Here is a 20,844-nt window from a genome sequence, read left to right on the forward strand (position 1 = left end):
TGATGTTAAGGCCTGGCAACTGGACATTTTAAGCGCTTTAATTCATAATTATGAATAGGGCGCATGGGTTAATATATATTTTTAACAATTAATGCAAGGGCTAGGCCTACAAGTTTTGATTTTATTTATTGATTTCCGTTTCACAGTTGTACACAATTATGCTAGTCAAAGTCAAAGAGAGATATAAAACAAATATATCAGGCTTTTCTTTCGAAAGCATATACTAGTAGTGGGAATTATTAATCCTCGGTTGAACTCGAAAAAAATAGTGATTGCCAGTCCAACCTCCGATAAATAATTCCCACTTACTTTCTCAAAGCCTGATATATTTGTACATATTATGTTATCATATCATATTATATTATATAATATTATATTATATCTCGCATCATTTGGTAAGTGAAATACGTATAGTCTTAGCGCATTCCTACAAACAAACCTTAGAATGCCCGTCTTCAGGTCTGAATTTCAAAAATCTTCAGGTCGCGCTTGCAATATCATGAGATTTGTATCATGTTCATAATTACAATGACTACAAAAAGTGCTTCACGTGTTTAGGTGAAATTATTTATTAAAAAAAAAATCAGCTAGCGCTTGCATTGGCGCTCGTATTAGATGACTATGGTGTATATATGCTCTTCATGAATTCCTTTTAAGAATTCCTTAAACTGTCCTTGTCTGGGGTCAACGTATATACAAAAAATTTCAGCTCGCGTTATGCGCTCGCACTGTTTAGGGAGACAGGTACTATCATGATTACAAAAATTTGCTTAATATAAAAAAAATCAGCTCGCGCTTCGCGATTCAGGTCAAATTGTCAAAACGTAACAGCTGGCGCTGCACGCTCGCATTTAGATTGGTGATTTGATATGTATATCCCAATATTAATTCTATAACAAACTACTTAAAATCCCCATTTTATGACAGTTTATCAAAAATTTCGGCTCGCGATTTGCGCTCGCATTGATTGTTGAAAATATATTAACTCATGCATCTTATTCATAATTACAAAAGAGCTTTAAATGTCCAGTTTTCAGGCCATAATAAATTAACAGATTTCTCGCTTTTATTAGGCTTATTAGATTAATAAATAGGATATTAATTTGATAATCAAATTGACCCTTTTTCAGAATGGAATATCGACAAGTTTCATCTCCCGCTTAGGAAGAGAAATAGAAAGATAGTCATCATTTTCATATGGTGACATAATGTTCTTAGAATGTCCCTGTCCTGTATGTCAAAACTCAAAGTAATAATAATGAAACATATCAGATCTTTTTTCAACTGTGATTCATTTTTCATCCAATTTTCCTACAAAGTGTTTGAAATACAGAGCTCAAATTGACCCTTCTTTTTCCAGATCGGAATATCAAATATTTTAAGCTCGCGCTTCGCGCTCGTTTTATTGATTTTCATGATGAAAAAAGATATTTAGAATTCCCAGATTCTAGGTCAAAATCTGAAACATGCGCACGCATGTTTATTCAGATACGCAGCTTGTTCTCATTATGAGCCTATATATCCAGTTTCAGATCAGAATATCAAAAAATTTCTGCTCACGTTTTGCGCTCGCATTATTAATGTAGGAAGATACCAAATTATACCCAATTTTTTTTAATGATTTACAAAACATGAAGAGAGTGTCCCGTTTTTAGGTTTGAAATCTCAATTTTTTCTGCTAGCGCTTCGCGCTCGCATCAATTGTTTGGTTATATACTTATACCGTTCATGATTACAAAAAGTGCATAGAACGTTAATTTTTAATGCCTGAACGTCAAAAAATTTTCAGCTCGCGCTTCGCGCTCGCATTATTTAAATAGGGTTAATGAAATTATTACACATTTATATGTCGTTTATAAGAATAAAGCTAAGAAATTACTGTTAGGACATGGGCGTTTTGCCCCCCCCCTCCAAAAAAAAAAAACACGATCAAGAAAGAAAAAAGAGAAAAGGAAAGGGATAAGGGTGAAATATATTATTATTTTCCAAATATTATGTCAAAATCTATCACGAACTTGGATTTTTGTAATAAAAATGTCAAAATTTGTGCTCGCTCGCTTCGCTCTCTTGTAACTTGTTATTAATTTTACGCGAAACGCCATATCGAGCCCCCTCAAAATTGTTTGGCTCATTACGCCACTGGGACAACCTCTTCAAAGACCAAACAAAAATCAACTTTGAGCGACCGATCGGGGAAAATATGGGTGAAAAAAATTTTGGGCCCCCCCTATTGGTGGAGGCTGGATCCGCCCCTGCATGGTACGCCACTGGATCCGCCTACAGTAGTAGTAGAAGTAGTAGTAGTATAGTAGTAGCAGAAGTAGTAGTAGTAGTAGCAGTAGTAGTAGTAGTAGTAGTAGTAGTAGTAGTAGTAGTAGGCCTATAGTAGTGATATAGTAGTAGTAGTAGTAGTAGTAGAAGTAGTAGTAGTATAGTAGTAGGTAGTAGTAGTAGTAGTAGTAGTAGTAGTAGTAGTAGTAGTAGTAGTAGTAGTAGTAGTAGTAGAAGTAGTAGTAGTAGTAGCAGCAGCAGTAGTAGTAGTAGTAGTAGTAGTAGTAGTCGTAGTAGGCCTATAGTAGTGATATAGTAGTAGTAGTAGTAGAAGTAGTAGTAGTATAGTAGTAGGTAGTAGCAATAGTAGTAGTAGTAGTAGGTAGTAGCAATAGTAGTAGTAGTAGCAGTAGTAGCAGTAGTAGTAGAAGTAGTAGTAGTAGTAGTAGTAGTAGTAGTAGTAGTAGTAGTAGTAGTAGTAGTAGTAGTAGTAGTAGTAGTAGTAGTAGTAGTAGAAGTAGTAGTAGTAGTAGTAGTAGTAGTAGTAGTAGAAGTAGTAGTAGTAGCAGCAGTAGTAGTAGTAGTAGTAGTAGTAGTAGTAGTAGTAGTAGTAGTAGCAGTAGCAGTAGTAGTAGTAGTAGTAGAAGTAGTAGTAGTAGTAGCAGTAGTAGTAGTAGTAGTAGTAGTAGTTGTAGTAGTAGTAGTAGTAGTAGTAGTAGAAGTAGTAGTAGTAGTAGCAGCAGTAGTAGTAGTAGTAGTAGTAGTAGTAGTAGTAGTAGTAGTAGTAGTAGTAGCAGTAGCAGTAGTAGTAGTAGTAGTAGTAGAAGTAGTAGTAGTAGTAGTAGTAGTAGTAGTAGTAGTAGTAGTAGTTGTAGTAGTAGTAGTAGTAGAAGTAGTAGTAGTAGTAGTATTGTTAGTAGTAGTAGTAGAAGTAGTAGTAGTAGTAGTAGTAGTAGTAGTAGTAGTTGTAGTAGTAGTAGTAGTAGTAGTAGTAGTAGTAGTAGTAGTAGTAGTAGTAGTAGTAGTAGAATGAGGCCGAGTTCCAGGCAAGCCGGAGACATGCATTGACTTTCTAAACATCAACATGCGATCTTACGTTAAAATTATTAAAAAAAATCAAAAACAGGAAAAAAGAATAATCGACACATTGACTGGTTGACATGAGGAAATACGAGAACCATTCTTTGGCTTGCATACGCGCCTTAAAAAGGTGTGGGCGGTTTCCCATTATACGCTAACCAATTAGAAAGCTGGAAATAATGTTATGAATGGATTGTTGTGGGTAAATGAACTTTGGCTGAAACCAGAGTCAACTTGTATGATGCAAGACGAATCATGCGCTAATCTATTAATAGGGTGAAAGAGATATCGAAGTAGCCACTTTTATTCTTAAAAATCATCAAATAAATTAAACATTGAGACATTTTCTTTCCCGATCAATTTTTTAAGCAAAAATAATCTGTTTTCCTGGCTTGTTTTACAGATTATTTTTCACAAATTTAAATCATATCTCCAATTTGTCAAATTCTTGGCATTACGATTCCCTTCTTTGCGAATGGTAAGTTCCAAAGGGTCACATGACATTGTTGATGTACGTAAACTACTCGTAGTAGTAGTCGGCATCGTATTTCGGCTTTGTACATGTACACAATACCGGCGCGGCGATACTGATGATGACGCATGCATGCATGCACGAGAAAGTCACTGCATACCTTAATAGTTGAGCCGAGGCAGCAGACAGAGTCGGACTCTTAAAATTCACTATTTTTCTCAGGATTTTTGATCACCGTGTTGCCTATTTCCGTTGCCGATTACCACATCGACAAGCATCCAACACTAAGAAGATATAATCGTGAATGCGACACCCGTATGCTAGCCACATCTTCAGGAAAGAGGTTCACTCACGTGGCTCTTTGCGTATTGGGAGTGGTAGCACATGGTCCGCGGTACCGGCATATTTTGTTTACATTTTGAATGAATGAACTGGACGATTCAGCATTTGTGGAACTTTTGAAAAACATCAGTGTCGGTCTAATTTGTACTTGTTACTAGCTCTGCTGACTGTCAAGATCATATATCAATCAAATTGATCCAAGTTCCATCATCATTAGACAGTGACTTTGGTTTGCTTGACTGAGTATTTTGCTGGAGAAAAAGATAAGGAAAAAAGATGGCTGACGAGAAAGGACAAGGAGATGTGCAGGCGGTAGCGAACCCTGTTGCCAATGGCAAAACCGCCGACGATGGCGACGATGACCGCGTCGCTTTGAAGCCCAAGATCTCGCTGTTGAATGGAGTAACGATCATCGTCGGAATCATCATCGGTTCCGGTATTTTCATCTCCCCTCAGATTGTGTTGAAGTTGAGCGGATCACCCGGTATGTCGCTGATTGTTTGGACCCTGTGTGGTGTGTTCTCGATGGTCGGTGCCCTGTGTTACGGCGAGCTGGGCACCATGATTACCATGTCCGGCGGTGACTACGCCTACATCCTCACAGCGTTCGGCCCCCTGCCCGCCTTCCTACTGCTTTGGGTTACCCTTGTCATCATCAGGCCAACAGCTCAGGCTGTGGTTGCCATGACATTTGGTCAGTATATTCTGCAGCCATTCTTCTCACTGGATTGCCCTCCACCTGATGTTCCCATCAAAATTCTGGCAGCTACTTGCATAAGTAAGTCGATACACAAATTCCTAAATATCCTGGGGTCCATTGCAGAAAGAGTTGCGTTTAAACGCAAGTCAAAAAATCAATCGCAACTTCGCAAGTCCCAAATGCGCGCTGTTGATTGGTTGAAAATCAAGTTGCGCATGATTTTTAGAGTTGCGATTGATTGCAACTCTTTCTGCAACGGTGCCCGTTGCAGATGCCCTTAGTCAGGGTTGGGCTCAATTACTTTCTTCAATTAGTCTACAATTACAATTATGCAATTGAAGAAATGTTCAATTACAATTAGATCTATCTCTCAATTAGATTACATTTTTTTTCAATTAGAGCTACAATTTGATCTACCAATTTCTTTTGTCAATTACAATTTCAATTACTTTCTATAATTTATGATGAAAGTTGTAATTGATCAATTACCTTGTAATTGACTATTGAGCCCAACCGTGCCCTTAGTACTTTTTAATAGGAAAAGTGGAAAATGTGGTAAACTCGTTAACTAATAATTAAACATGAAATAAAAGATCCTCTAGAAGTCTACATTTATAAATACATGTATCATGGGATACATATAGATTGAACTTAAAAAGAGGTGTTTTAATTCCACTTTGAATCAGTCAAGTTGGGTACTTTGCTAATTTCTCAGCAATTACTCATTTTCTTCCAGAACCACTTTGCACATATTTTTTATTCATACATACATGTACAAACACTTGGGTGGTATTTTATTGGATTCTGTCCGAACTGATTTTGAGATCGTTACTAAAACTGGTATTTATCTTTTATATGCTTGTTCTTGAAGATAAGCCAGGGCATTACATTTGAATATAAATACAAGAAGTTTGTATTTGATCCTTGATTGAATGGGTAGCCAATGAAGGTCAGATAACATCCAAGATAGGGGTGATGTGTTCAAATTTTCCTTTTTGAGAATAAGTCTTGCAGCAGAAGTGTGATAAAAAGACACTCATCAAAGATCAAATGATCCAGATTAAATGTTTCTCTGTTTTAATCACCTTCATTCATGAAGGTAAAAAAACTACCAAAAGAAAACTAAAAAAAAATGTATTTTTGGTAATTGCTGTAGACGTTTCTTTATACAGTTCGCATACATGTATTCAGGGTAAAATGGGGGCAGGGGTATTTAGCCCCCGAAATGCTCAAAAGAGCCCTTAAATTTAAAAAAAGGAGCCCTGAAAAATCACCATTCATCCATGTTAAAGCTTACATGTATATGTAAGCTAATATCCAATGTTGCAGATTTAGAAAGTAGGCCTAAATTGTGAAAAGGAAAAAAAATGCCTGCACATATTGCACTGTGTATTATTGTGGTCACTGCAGACAACTGACAGGTGCATGTCTAGATGTTTTTTTAAGAGTACTATTAACTTGTTCATGATTGTACCTGCATCTTATTTATGGAGCAAGATACAAACCACACTACGTTTTTGTTTTGTTTACTCAACAATGATGCCATTTTTATACAATGTACTTCATTCAATAGGTAGCCTACATTTATGTACATGTAGTAATATACATGTATATTTAATAGTGTTGGGAACCTGACAGTTCATGTAGATTAGACAACATTAAATTCTGTCAGTTATTTAAGTAAAATACTCTCATGTCCCCATTGTTATAAATATTGATGAAATTTGTTGGCCCCCACTCTCTCATGATGAGGAGGAAGAAGATCAATAATCAGGGGGCAAAGAGGGTACTGATGCATACATGTAGATGTCTTGGTTTGTGGTCTATTGACAGTCTGGGAAATGCAAACACAGGTTTGAACTGTAGATCTTAAATTGGCAAGCAACCTCTTCATACCTTTGTAATTAAATTTTGAAATTTTGGGGCATCTTTCTGTTTGACAGGATAAATTAGAAATATGACAATTATGATTGATAAATAATGATTGATAGCACATTGATTTTTCATTGTAATGTTCAAAATAAAGATAATAATGATAAAAATTGACCCTACCATTCTTGAGCAGTGAGGTAAAAAGTGACAGACGGCCTTACCCCCATGGCCTTATTTACCCCACTCTCCTATATATACAAAAATTAATATTTAGTTTCTTTCACAAATTTTTAATGCATTTTATCGCTCTTGGATTGTATAGTAGTAGATAAATAATTTTTTTAAGTGTAATATTAGGCTTTATGGCAATGTTTGGAAATGAACTGCAATGTTATTCCTTTGTGATAAAACTATACTGTATGTACATATGTACATGTACAGGTATTTGGATTCCGTATAGCCTATTTTGAATGCACCAGGAGGGCCTGGAGTGCTTCCACGTGCTTGCCAATTATTTCCCTCTCCACCGAAAGTCTGACGTGGGAATCCATTTTTAGAGGCAACCATCTTTGGTTTTGGATGCCAGCCCCAAATGTACATTGCAATGAGAGCAAGTGATAATTTCCGCTTGGATGTCTCCTGCGCAAATTCTCTATTCATTGTAATTGATCGCCCAAAGTATGCAGAAGTATAGATCGGTTTTGTACAGTCTTGTCAAGCCTTTGTTATTGATGAAACGGCGGGAAGATTTGTTCTTTGTTAAATGGGATGTCATGCAGAGCTTCGTTTGATTGTCATTTTTGAAGAGCTGCCAAAGTGAGATAATATGATTAAGACTGAGCACTGGTTCCATCATTTACATTTGCTCCGGCGACAATTGCTCCGCTGTAATTTCCACACACTAATGGAATGGGATGACCAACGGCCGGGATTTAACACTAAACCCTATACTATTAAACCCTCAACCTAACATGAGACCCCATTGCAACCCTAACCCTATCCTAGACGAAATTACGCCCGGAGCAATTGTCGCCGGAGCAAATGTCGTGTCACCTGAGCGGTTTCCTTCACGATGAAATACATGTAGAATGAGAGAGGGAGGGGGAGAGAGAGAGAGAGGGAGGGGGGGGGGGCTGCCACTTGCAAGGCAGTGAACATCCATAAAATGTGCCCCCCCCCCAATTTCCTATTTTGATATTTAAAAAATGAGTAAAAGTATATTGGATGAAGAGTGAACATGTATTAATTTAGTTAGGTTTCATGAGTATAATAAAATTTATGTAAAATTGTTTAACGTATAGGCCTTAACAGTATACATGTAGGCCTACAGTAAACTTAATGTACATTTGGCAATATTTGGGGGTACATATAGGCCTACATGACTACCAATACCCCCTGCTGTACATACATGTATTATACAGAGCTGTAGTAAAAATGTATAAGATTATTATAAAGCAGGACAAGTAAAAAATGCTGCTCAATATTTTTTGTCGACACGCTTTGTTTTGCCGTGCCAGGGATGCTGCTCAATATTTTTTGTCGACACGTCTTGTGTTGCCCTGCCACTCTGAAAGTACAGTGAACTTATCACCTTTACATGACCAGACCCTTGGTCTGTGGCCAGATGTTAATGAAATCACAGATGAATGTTTGAAAACATCACTCTCACTGCGCCAAACCACATCTCTGCACATCCAAACCCTCTTCCAATAATATGGCCAACCTTCGAGATACGTGTCTTTCTTTCATGCATTACTATGTATGTGTCTAGAAATAAAAATAATTTAACAATTTTTCTTTTGCAAAATTTTAAGACATTGTTTTTCTTGATTGATTAAACAGCTATACTCACTTAATATCGATCCATTCGCAGTTAGAATGCCAACATCAATTGCAATTCACATAATGCACCTCCGCCATGCATGGGGGGGGGTAAAAAGTAGGAGGAGAAGGAAAAATATAAGAAAACGGAAGACGAGAAGAAGAAAAAGAAGAAACATAAGTACTAAAAGGAAGAAAGAAAAGAAGACGACGAGAGGGAAGAGAGGAGGAGAAAGAGGAGGAGGAGGGGGATGGGAAAAGGATGAGGAGGGGGGGGGGGAGGAGGAGAAGGGAATGGTTCCAGAAATCATGCTATCGCGATGACTTTGTTTCCTGCTCTCGGGAACGAAAATTTCCCAGGCTTTCTCCGGGGGCATCCGATGACACAATAGAACTGAAGCCACCACCTTGACCTTGTGTTTTCAATAATTATGGAATGTTTTGAAACAGAACGCTGTCCTGCCGTGCGGTGCGTTTCACTCACATGTCATCAGTGGGTTATGTACATGCGATTGTTTTTCCTCAAAATTATTTGACGTTTGTCTGAAATTGAAATTAAGGACGTACATATTAAAATATAAATGAATCAAATGGAAGTTAATGTCTCCTTGCATGAACATCTTACTCGTGGGATTCTGGGAATACACATGTACATGTACATGTACTCTCACCTTGCCCAATATCAGATTAGCAGAATGGAAGTGTGAAGTGCAATGAAATCTTTACCACCCCCCCCCATAAATTAATGAGTGTGTACAATGGTCATTCATTTTAATTGGACTGGCTTGTATTGGTTTCACTTTGTTCATGACCATGGCCTATATACAACAAAACTTGTTGATGTTCCCAACAAGTTGGGTGCACGATTTCGTCCAAAGGGGAAATTGTATTTTCGCACATCTCAAGAAGAATGCAAACGGATACCAAATATCGAACATATTTTAACTTATCCGGTGGTCCTTATCCATCGAGACCGAATCGTCGACGTGCGTTTTGACATGCGCGCACACAAGACTTGTGGCCACGAAAAAAAAACTATTTAAAACATAAGAAATGTATAACCCCAACCTTCAACATGTAGAGTAGACCTACATGTACATGAATAACTATATATATTTTTGTATTCTCAATCAATATAAACCTTATATTGTGATACATGTAAGATAGAATTCGTAATAAGCAGTCTAAATTTGCGTATTCGATTGCATGCATACTGCGTCTTATATCCCTTCTTTGACACTGAAGAAATTAACATTTCACCGGAAAAAATGTCCCAATAACTTTGTTCATTTTGTACTCGGCTTGTTTCATAATGTTTCATTGCTTCATTATCTAGTTAGTAATGACATAAGTAATGGCATGAATTTGGGTGCCGTCTGACTCTGTTCACAGTTGAAATATTCCATTACCCCCCATGTAATTTTTGTTTAAAGATACTGTACTGTTATCTGTCTTGACAAGTAAAAAGAGATTTTATAGCAGGATAGAGGATGCATTATTTACATTCTATATTCTAGCAACACATTTCTGGCCGTGGATTTTAGATGGCAAAAATGGCCAACAACAAAAAAAAAATGAAGAAAAAAAAATGATACTGATAGGTAGAAAGGACAACATATACAAGGAATCTCAAATGTATGATGAACGTCAACATTACCCTCTGAAATGTATTTTCGAACGACGTAAAAGAAAATAATTTGATTTGAATACTGATGACCTTTGACCCTCTGCAGGGTATCTATTATTTCACAGACATACAGTAGAATACTCCATCATTATATTTTGAGGATTTGAGCATACGAGAAGAAATCATATTTGATTCATTCAATTATGAACATGATGGAATGATGCACTTTGAGGTCAGATTACTCCTTGGGAAGGTTTCATGGAATGATTTGTCAGACATGTACTGTATTGCAACAAAGCCTGTTTTATCCAACAGTAACCATAGTAACAGGGCTTTTCAGCCAATCAAATCAAGGAAAATTGTCAGATCCGACAACTTGTCAGACAAATTATGTTGATAACTCGCGCTCGGGACAACGCAATCAGGCTTCGTGAATGATTAATACTATTTAGGGTGCGTTTATCCGCCACTTTTTCACCCTAGAATCATGATCTGAATCATGATTCAAATCATGATTCTGCAGAATCACGATTGCGTTTAGTCGAAATTGAATATAATCATGATTAGAATCACAAACATGAAACACGAAAAAAGGGGCGTTTGGAAAGACGTTTCTGCAGAATCACGTACGAAAATGTTCGAATAAACGATATCGTGATTTGAATCATGATTATATGACCTCACTGTGTCGTCGGGCTACGGCTTTCGGTTTGACTCTTGCCAAGCTTATGCTCATTGTATGTACATGATTACTCTGCATGCATTTCTTGTCATGTTCAAGTTCTGTGTTGGTCTTCGCATCGTCCACTACTTTTCATTTTTTGGTCATGTCTTCAACTTCAAGTTCTAGTAAATGAATTAACTGGAGACAATGATGAGTATAGAGTGTCAATATTAAATTGGATCTACGCTGAAATTCACTTCCGAACACCATTTTGGATTAACTAACAAGATGAATAGAAGCATATGGACCTTATATGATAGAAGTAAACAAAATTAGGTTGAATTCTGGAAGCAAAAGATTTTTCGAGAGCCGAAACACGTGCGAAAAACTTCCTCTGTCAAACTGCGCACTAGTGATGCGCACTGGATTGGCCCGAATCTGAGGAGAAACAGCATTGGAATGACGGTCGTCTAAACGCTGATTCTGTGATATCGTGATTCATGTTTGTGTTTTGAATCATGATTCAAATCATGATTCAAATCATGATTCTGGCTTGAGGTCGCATAAACGCAGCCTTATTATTACGACTTATAATGACCAATGCCATTATCATTTAATGATCAGTTGCAAAGCTTTGCTGTTTTTGCATATTTAGTACCTAAAAAATGCTCGAATTCTGGATTCAAGTTCGATAAAAACTTCAAGGCCAAGACCGCTCCAATAAAAGTTAATTTGAATTCAGATTGATAAAAGAAAAACCAAACAGGCTAAAAATTTCATCAAATTGGGTTGTAAAAAGGAAATAACTCAGACAGTACTCACAAAGTTTGGTGTTTTTTTTTACCTAACACTGTAATGTGTACATCTTGAGCAAAACGGATGAGGGAATTTAGGTGACACCACTCACTCACAAATTTTCCTCATTAGTTGCGGAATGTGAAATTATTTTTCATAAATATATTTTACATTTTTTTGCGAAGCACCTTCTTTGTGTATCATGTCGCGATATTATGTTTCCAAACAGTTCTTTCACAAGAACGACACAGTTGACAAAAGAGCTACATGTAGCACGTAATTCAAATTAATCAATAGTTTGATGTATTCAGTGACTTCGGTCCATGGGGTGTCTAGATTTTTATTTCCCCGATAATAATAGTAATAAAAAAGATTGTTTAAAGGTATTGTTTAACTTTGTGAGCAGCCGATTAAAAAAATTCTCAAACCAAGATGAAACATGTGTACAAGTGCATGTATTAGAACTAATAAACCCTGAAAACAACCATTATTGAGAATGAAAAGCTAAAACTACAAGGCAAACCCCGATTTTGTAAATGTATGGGATGAAATTACGATGGTGTTTTCGGTCACTTTATATTTCAATTTTTGAAGCACTAAATAATTATTTTCGAACGCAATTTTTTCTGGGCTTCATTTTTGTAACATATCACAGACACAGGTGACAAGTGTGACCTTCTAGCTCAGATTTTTTAAAAGTCAAACCAATGTTAATCAATCACTTTAATGTCACTCTGACTGATAGACAGAAAACAATCGTTGCTGTTGACATACAAAATGTATTATTTATGATTTGTTTGATCAGCTTGATTACACAACCAGATCCGTGAAATATCACACTAGGTTCTTTATTAAAAAGAGGAATCCGAGTGGCTGATTTCAACCTGAGAGATTTCCATTCAGTAGAATGTGAAGGGAGAAAGTGAGGGTAGGAAAGGAGGAAGGGGGTAGAGAGAGGGAGATATAGGGGCTTGAGGAGATTGAGGGATAAAAGAGGATAGTTTTGTCGTTTTAAAAAGTGCAACAGAAATCGTGTTCGTCGTCGTTTTGAACACCTTATCATGGATTTATGTATTGAGGAATAGCCGGAGAAGAAGATAATATGAAAAAGAATGATTGAAAAATAATCGTCACAATGTACAATAAAGGGGTATAAAATCATATTTTGAGAGTAATGTTAGAGGCTAGGTAAATTACCCGAACACTTTCGAATGTCAAAATATGCCCTTAAAGATGTGCTGTACATGAGAAATGTACATGTCCCGTAGTATTGATACAGTGACCATGATTGCGATGTGACCTGATATCGAATTCATCTCACGATCATTTATAATGTGATCTAGAGTGAAATACGAACATTCCGCACACCTCATGAATGCAATGAAAATGAACTTGATAAATTTGCACTCTATGATGAGCGTATATACATGTACGAAAGGTCTGTCAACTCAAGCAGTGGCGTAATGAGCCATAAACTTTGTCGTTGCTATAGTGTATCGCGTAAATCTATTTTTTTTTAAAGTTGCGAGCGAGCGAAGCGAGTATGCAGACATTTCGACATTTTTATTTTAAAAAATCCAAGTTTAAGATAGATTTGGACATGATAGTAAAAAAAATATTTTTTTCACCCGTGTCTCTTTCCTTTCCCCCCTTTTTTTTTCTTGGTCGTGAATTTCAGAAAGTTTCAGAATGACTGAACGATTATTATGGTAACTGGCATATCTTGCTTCGTTAGCTGATGAGTCCTGTTACCATGGTAGTTGCCATGATGATATAGTGATCATAATCGTTTAATAGTCCTTAATATTATGACACGGAGCCCAGGAGAATACTTCGTATATATACGGCGTTCAAACTTCAGAAAATAATGTATTGATGACGTACCGTGATGTCTTGACTATAATTGGGGGAATTTTTGGTCTTCATTATTCCAGTTTTATTCTAAAAGCATTAAGAAAAAATATGATATAATACCTAACTGGAGGCCCAAATGTCTTCGCTCTTGAACAACGTTCGTGATTCTACGTAACACAGTATACCACTGATGGTATTATCAGATTGTTATTCATCCATCGAACCGATTCGATTTTCACTATAGGATAACATGTTTATCAACATGGCGAATTAGTAGTGTGGAAGGAAACGCTGTGAGACTGTTTCAGGATATCTGTGTCGTTAACCCAAGAGCTCACCCCCCCCCCCCCTCAACATCGATCGATTAATAGAACACGGTGTGACGTCACAAACGAGACATTTGATGATCATCCGCCATAGTGCAGGGGTGATAATTAACAGAGTTCTTTCGTTATGTGTCGGTTGATAGCGGGTTCAACTCAAGCTGGGCATTGTTATATCGGGTGATATATTGTAAAATATCAATTAAATTCGAGATTGGATTGGGAAGGTCCGAAACAGCATCAGGTGGCTTTTATTTTGCAGCAAGTAGGATCCATGATGTAATCATGTGGCTTGAAATTACCCGCCGTATAACGATTACCTCGATTCATTCTGATTATCATTGATATCTGTGAAATCGGTGGACAATGCTTATCGGGAAATGAATTAACAGAAATCGATTTTTATGAAGGGGTAGTCATCAGTGAGCAAGCAATGGTAAAAGCGATTCGAATGAAATACATCCATTTGTTTTCTCTTTGATTTTTTTTATACGATGAAATTTCATGACAAATTTAAATTGATTTTGGAAAAATAATGTATGAATCGATTGTGGTTGGCATGGCAATTCTGTGTGGGGGGGGGGGGTAAGGGGAAAAGAACCATGGTCTTAGTATCTTGTGGCACTTTACATAATGTGCATGCAGAGCCTCTGTCCCCCCCCCCCCTCGAAATGAAAATGAAAAAGTTCAATTTTTTAGTGACCTTATTTTTTTTTTAAATCTCGTGTGGTTTCCCATCAGCAGTGCAAAATTTTTCATAGTGCATTTTTTATGAGAGGCAATACAGTGTATGCTTCGAACGAACTGGAAAGATTTGGCGAAAGCATTTGAAGCCCCTTCGTATTATTGCTTCATTGACGATTGAGTTTCGTGATTAGTTGTATAAACAAAGTCAGTGGACAGGAGCGGAATAACTCATTAACTGTTTATCCATCGCTAATGAACTTCACAATGAATGTCGCCCATGGGTATCGTTAATTCATTACAAATCCCATGACAAACATCTATGTTCTTAAAAGAAAAACTAAAGAAATTGTCACCCAAAATTTACATTTAAAAAGAGTTACTTGTGCCGATTTCATTCATTTTAGTTTTTTTAATGTTCGTTTCCCTTTTTATCATTCATAAGCCTCTCAAATTGTTAAATTCATGTAAAATTTACTTAATATTTATCTTAAATGAATACTTGATATTTACATTAATGGTATCTATATTTCAAAAGCATTTGAATTTACTCTGTTCGTCAAACCTGAAATCGTTCAATGGCTAGCTGCTGATGTCTTCATGATATAGTTCCGTTTAGTGATTTTTTTATTCTCGCCGCCAGGCAATTAAGCTTGAGAAACCCCGATATAGAGGTGCCGAAAATGTCAAACCCGAACCCCCAAATTATCATCCCAAGTCGATCAAGTCCACTGCAATATTCATCAAAGTATTGATTTATTTTACCCGCTATCTCACCCACGATCACATTGCATTATGATGTTGTGCTTAAAAGAGTTCTGTTTCTCTGCTCACCCCCCCCCCCAGCTCTCTTTCAATGACGTTCCCGATGGTTAAGTATGTCGACGTCATTCATGCTTAATTGACTGTCGTTGCCATTGTGATGATTCAAGAAATTGTCATTCTGTTTGGGGAAATATCTTGAATATCTGGCAAGAAAATGTTCAAGCGATTTTTTTTTTATTGCGACAGTTATAAAGCTTTTTATTTATTGCGACAAAGTTTGATCTTGTTATTAATGTGTAGCTATTAAATTGTCATCATTTTGTCTTAATTTTGATTTCGCCCAATAAAAATACATTATACACGTACATGTATACTTTCTTTTAAAATCATTTTAAAACTGTTCTCGTATATTAATATATACCCATATACCATGTATGTTTCCATGACGTTCATAATACCTATAATTCATACAACTTACAGATCGCAAGTTCGCAACAGCTAAGAATTCAAGCGTAAATCTTTTCTCTTTTTTTAAACCCCGTGCTCCTCATCTTCCGTCTTTCCCTGAATGGGTATCATTTCTTTACTTTAACCATAGCTCTATGCTTTAACCATGAACCTATGTAGGGTCCATGCTCTGCCCCTTTCTATATTTTGACCCCAGCATCGTCTCTCGAAATACATTTATGTCTCCCAAAATGACGTCAGAAATCGGTAACCAAAGCCTCATTAAACGAAGCGGTGATTGGACGGGGCAAATCAACCTCCGCTCTCTGGGTTAAATCGTTCCGTTTTTAAGGTAATAGAGGGAACTCGTCAAACAGCCGTCGGTAATATAATATTTTCCTAAGTTTCCCATTGGCTGCCCGACCCATGGGGAGCTTTAACAAGAGAGACGAAATTGAAAAGTGAATCGGAAGATTGACAATTTTGCCTATAATGAAGATAATAAGGCGCATATCGGGAATCTTGGAAAAGGAGATGTATTTGCGATATGAAATGATTTTTGAAAATCGAAATAGATAAAGGCGAATATCACCCTTTAGAAAGTATTGGCGTGTGGGTTTTTTTTAACATGAAAGGAAGTTATTGATATAACAAAGGGTGAGTCTGTGAAACAATGATCGGAAACGACTTCTTTCTTCAGACATGTTAAAATTGCATATAATTTTCAGCCCCACCCACTTTCGAAACCGTCCCCCGATCCTTGTTCACAAAGAAAGTCGTTTGAAACCTTTTTTTGCACTGTAAAAATCGATGAAAATATTTTTTAATGAGTCTTTGAAGTCTGATCATTCTGTTTAAACATTTTGGGGGTATGTTAAAACGTTAAATGTAGGCCTACTTTTTTTAGTTGCTGACGGAGATTGAAACATCGATACACCGCGTTACGTTAGCAAGTAATTTTATGTCCACGCATGCATGCACCGCAAAACCATCGTTAGTAGATATGAACGTATATGTTAGGCCTATACTCTGTTGGTTGTACTAACTTGTACCGCACCGCGCAAGGTCGATGTATTGAGGCGCCACCAATCACGGCAGCTGGTGGGAAGACGAGTCCAGGAAATTGGAGACTGTAAATAGCGCGTATTACCACGCAAAAACCAATCTTACTTCCTCTTCTTATCATCCGAAAGCACTAAACAACATCAACCGTTGGCAGATTTGATGATGCAATATTCAGTTCAGTCCTACGCATACGATTTGCTGTAGGTATGGGTTGTATACCCGTCTTGAGTAGATCAACGCAAGCATAAAATTTGTGAAGTAATCACTTCAGTGACTTAACACCTGCCTCTATTGGTGTCTGATGTATTATTACTATAGGCAAGATTTCTTTTATTTCAGAGTCTGATCATTTTTAATCCCCTTTCTTTTCACTAATATTAAATACTGAAGTGGTTTAAAATGATAAATTTGTACCTTTGTTCGTGATAAATAAATTGGAGTGTATTATAAACATATTTCTACAACAGTTTTAAAGTGTATTTTAAAGGGCACATAGGTTTCTACACAGGAGGGGAGGGGGTGTTCACAAGTTGATGTAGGTTAAAGGCCACATGTGGGGGGGGGGGTCACAGGTTCATAGGTCAAAGGCCACACGGGCCTTCACTCAAGCTTTTAAGCATTAATAGCTCCATGTTTTAAGTTAATATAATTCTTCCCCATTTTTAGTTAGGTTTCCTTTTTTCATCTTTCTTTACTGGTCCATGAACATCTTTTTTTTGGTGATAGATACCGGTGCATTACAAATGTCCATATTATCTGTTATTATTATTACACACAAGGTGGTCACAAGTCCATACATGTAGGTTAAATACCACTTGGATTTTTACACATAATGGGAGTAACAAGTTGATACATGTAGGTCAAAGGCCACATGAGCCTTTAATACACAAGGGGGTCACAGGTTCATACATGTAAGTTACAGGCCACAAGGGTTTTTAGTTACTTGGTGGGGGGGGGGGTGTCCCAACTTCATGTACATGGAGGTCAAAGGCCACATGGGTTTAGTGGGTCACAATTATATACATGTAGGTTAAAGGCCACAAGGGTCTTTGCACACATCGGAGTGGGGGGGGGGGGGGGTCAGAAGTTCATACATGTAAGTTAAAGGCAAAATGTGTCTTTATACACATGGGGGGTCACAAGTTTATGTAGGTAACTTAAAGGCCACATTGGTTTTTACACATATGGGGGGGAGGGAGTCACAACTTCACGTAGGTTAAAGACTATGACCCACTAAACCATGTGACCTTTAACTTAAAGGTCACATGGGTTTAGTGGGTCACAAGTTTATACATGTAGGTTAAAGGCCACATGGGTCTTTGCACACATTGGGGGGGGGGGGTCACAACTTCATGTACATGTAGGTTAAAGACAAAATGGGTCTTTACACACATGGGGGGGGGGGTCACAACTTCATGTACATGTAGGTTAAAGGCCACACGAGTTTTTTTACACACATGGGGGGGGTCACAAGTTCATATAGGTTAAAGGCCAAAATGGGTTCTTATACACATGGGGGGGGGGGGGTCACAAGTTCATGTAGGTTAAGGGCCACATGGGTTTTTACACACAGGGGGGGGGGAGGTCACAACTTCATGTACATGTAGGTTAAAGACAAAATGGGTCTTAACACAAATGGGGGGGGGGGGTCACAATTTCATACATGTAGGTTAAAGGCCAAATGGGTATTTACACACATGGTGGGGGGGGGGGTCACAAGTTCATATAGGTTAAAGGCCACATGGGTTTTTACACGCATGGGGGGGTCACAATTTTATACATGTAGGTTAAAGGCCAAATGGGTTCTTACACACATGGTGGGGGGGGGGTCACAAGTTCATATAGGTTAAAGGCCACATGGGTTTTTACACACATGGGGGCGGGGTCCCAGGTTCACATAGATTAAAGGTCGCATGGGCTCTTACACAACTGGGGGGTCACAAGTTCATGTAGGTTAAAGGTCACATGGGTCTTTGCACACATGGGGGGCGGGTCACAATTTCATACAAAGGCCAAACGGGTCCTTACGCACATGGGGGGGGGGTCACAAGTTCATGTAGGTTTAATGCCCAAAGTCATTAAATAAAATTCATGCTTGGAGTGCTTTTTCAGGATGATTTTTGCAAATGCTGTCCACGCTCTAATGGAAGTGCCCCCCCCCCCGGATTTGACTTGGCCTTTAACTGCAAATTACGACTTCATTGGATATCATTGCACTCATTGAAAATTGCTTCGTTAGAGACATTAATTGTGACTCAAGGGTGACAAACACCTGCTGTATTAGAAAACGTCCATTTCAATTCAGTGTTTGCAAATAATTCAATGAAGCTCATTTGGTGTAAGCACACTAACAGTAGTAGGATGGGGGGTCGGGTGTCCGGACTCTTTATATTTTTTAAGCCTTCTTTTTTGTCTGTGGATTACACTGAAAATATGAATTCAGTATTTGTAGTAATCTTCTATTTTGTTCTCTATAACATTTTGTACAAAAAATTGAAAAAAAACTTTGCTTGTAAATTTTTCCAAATGACTTTCTAAAATTGATCGTCTGGACACACAACAATTGGGTATATAATGTGTGTTGGCTTCTACAAGGGAAATTCTATAGACTAACATTACATAACACTATTATGTCTTTGCTTTTGCCATGAATTTTTGTATAAAATGATCCCCCCTTCCCTTCATCAATTAGTTGGAGTACACATAATATGCAAACAATAGGACCCCTTGGGATGTTATTAAATGTAGTCTCCTGCCTCCTTAGTCCCATCTGTACGCCTACAAGTAGGAAGCGAGTATGCATGGTTAATTAAGCTTACAATATATCTGTTCTATAACGAGATTCATAATACTTACACCTCCAGATAATAGCCTCGTCTGTAGGCACATTTACCATTTTCGATTAGAGTACCGAGACTAGATTTTAGGTTATAGATAGTTTGTCAGTGTATAGCCCTTACCTGCCAGAAATTAACATTGTGATTGTTAGCAAATAATGAATATTATCAACAATTCAAAATATACCAAAGAAATTAGTTTTAAGAGTCTGAATATAACAGAAAAGTAGTTTTGCATAACGGAAATGAAATAAGTACAGTGCGTGCCATACATAGGTCTTCATTATACAATTGATTGCTTGTACATGTACATGCATGTATAGTAGTATGCGCTATCAGATTCAATCATTTCAATTTAATGCAGTTTGCATTATACTATTAAGCATTTGTATTTTGTATATACCCAAACTTCCAAATATTTACATTAAAGGTAAAAGACATTAAACAGATATGTAGTTGCAGCAAACAATTATTTCATGAGAATGTCTTTTAAATCAAGGTTAATTGGTAAAATATTACTATACATCTACATGTATATCTGGTGCATAAATGTAAACTCATTTTTGTAAAATCATGAAATCTTAGCTCAAAATCGATAATTCTCATGATCACTAACATAGAAAAGCATATGTGGGACAGTGTATTAATATTGCTTCGAAAAATACCCGACATTTGATGGAATTCCATGCTTATTTTGCTCATTTCTCAGCAATTACACATTTTCTTCCAGAGCTATTTGGAACAAAATATGTATACAAACACTTTGGTGGTAATTTCATTCATTGGATTCTGTTCGAAGTCATTTTGAGGTCGGAACCACAACTGATATCTATCTTTGATTACACTATTAAGCATAAATAATTTTTATATACCCATATTTCTGAATACCACGCTACCATGTGGCTGTGCATACCACCAGAGCCGTGAATACATGTAGGTGATGCAAGCTGTGCAACACACACTCGGAACACATGTATATTTGGACTCGATGGGAAGTGTGAAATTACATTGTTTGAGGTTTGGGAGTGCTTGTTAACATGAAGGTCATCTTGTCCAGATGCAGAAAAGATTTTCACCTTGAAGTTGATATGTTTATCATAAAACCTGACCATCCCTTCCGTCTGGATCAACAAAGACTGTCTCCTCACATTTACTGATTTGTAGCTATATGTAATGTACGAGTGTACTTGTAAGCCGGGTTTGTTTAATCCTGAAAAAATGCCTT

At 37.3% G+C, this 20,844-nt stretch overlaps 1 protein-coding gene across 1 annotated transcript in view; it reads left to right on the forward strand.

Annotated features, from left to right (window-relative positions):
- The first annotated feature begins 3,622 nt into the window (after positions 1-3,622).
- The window catches only part of LOC129277033 (large neutral amino acids transporter small subunit 1-like), a 46,792-nt gene continuing 29,570 nt past the window's right edge, over positions 3,623-20,844 (forward strand). The window contains exon 1 of the mRNA XM_064095252.1: positions 3,623-4,943. Coding sequence (XP_063951322.1) covers positions 4,442-4,943 — 502 coding nt within the window. The 5' untranslated portion in view covers positions 3,623-4,441. The remainder of the gene's footprint in view (positions 4,944-20,844) is intronic.

The sequence above is a fragment of the Lytechinus pictus genome, chromosome 2 (assembly GCF_037042905.1).
Source record: "Lytechinus pictus isolate F3 Inbred chromosome 2, Lp3.0, whole genome shotgun sequence".
NCBI lineage: Eukaryota > Metazoa > Echinodermata > Echinoidea > Temnopleuroida > Toxopneustidae > Lytechinus > Lytechinus pictus.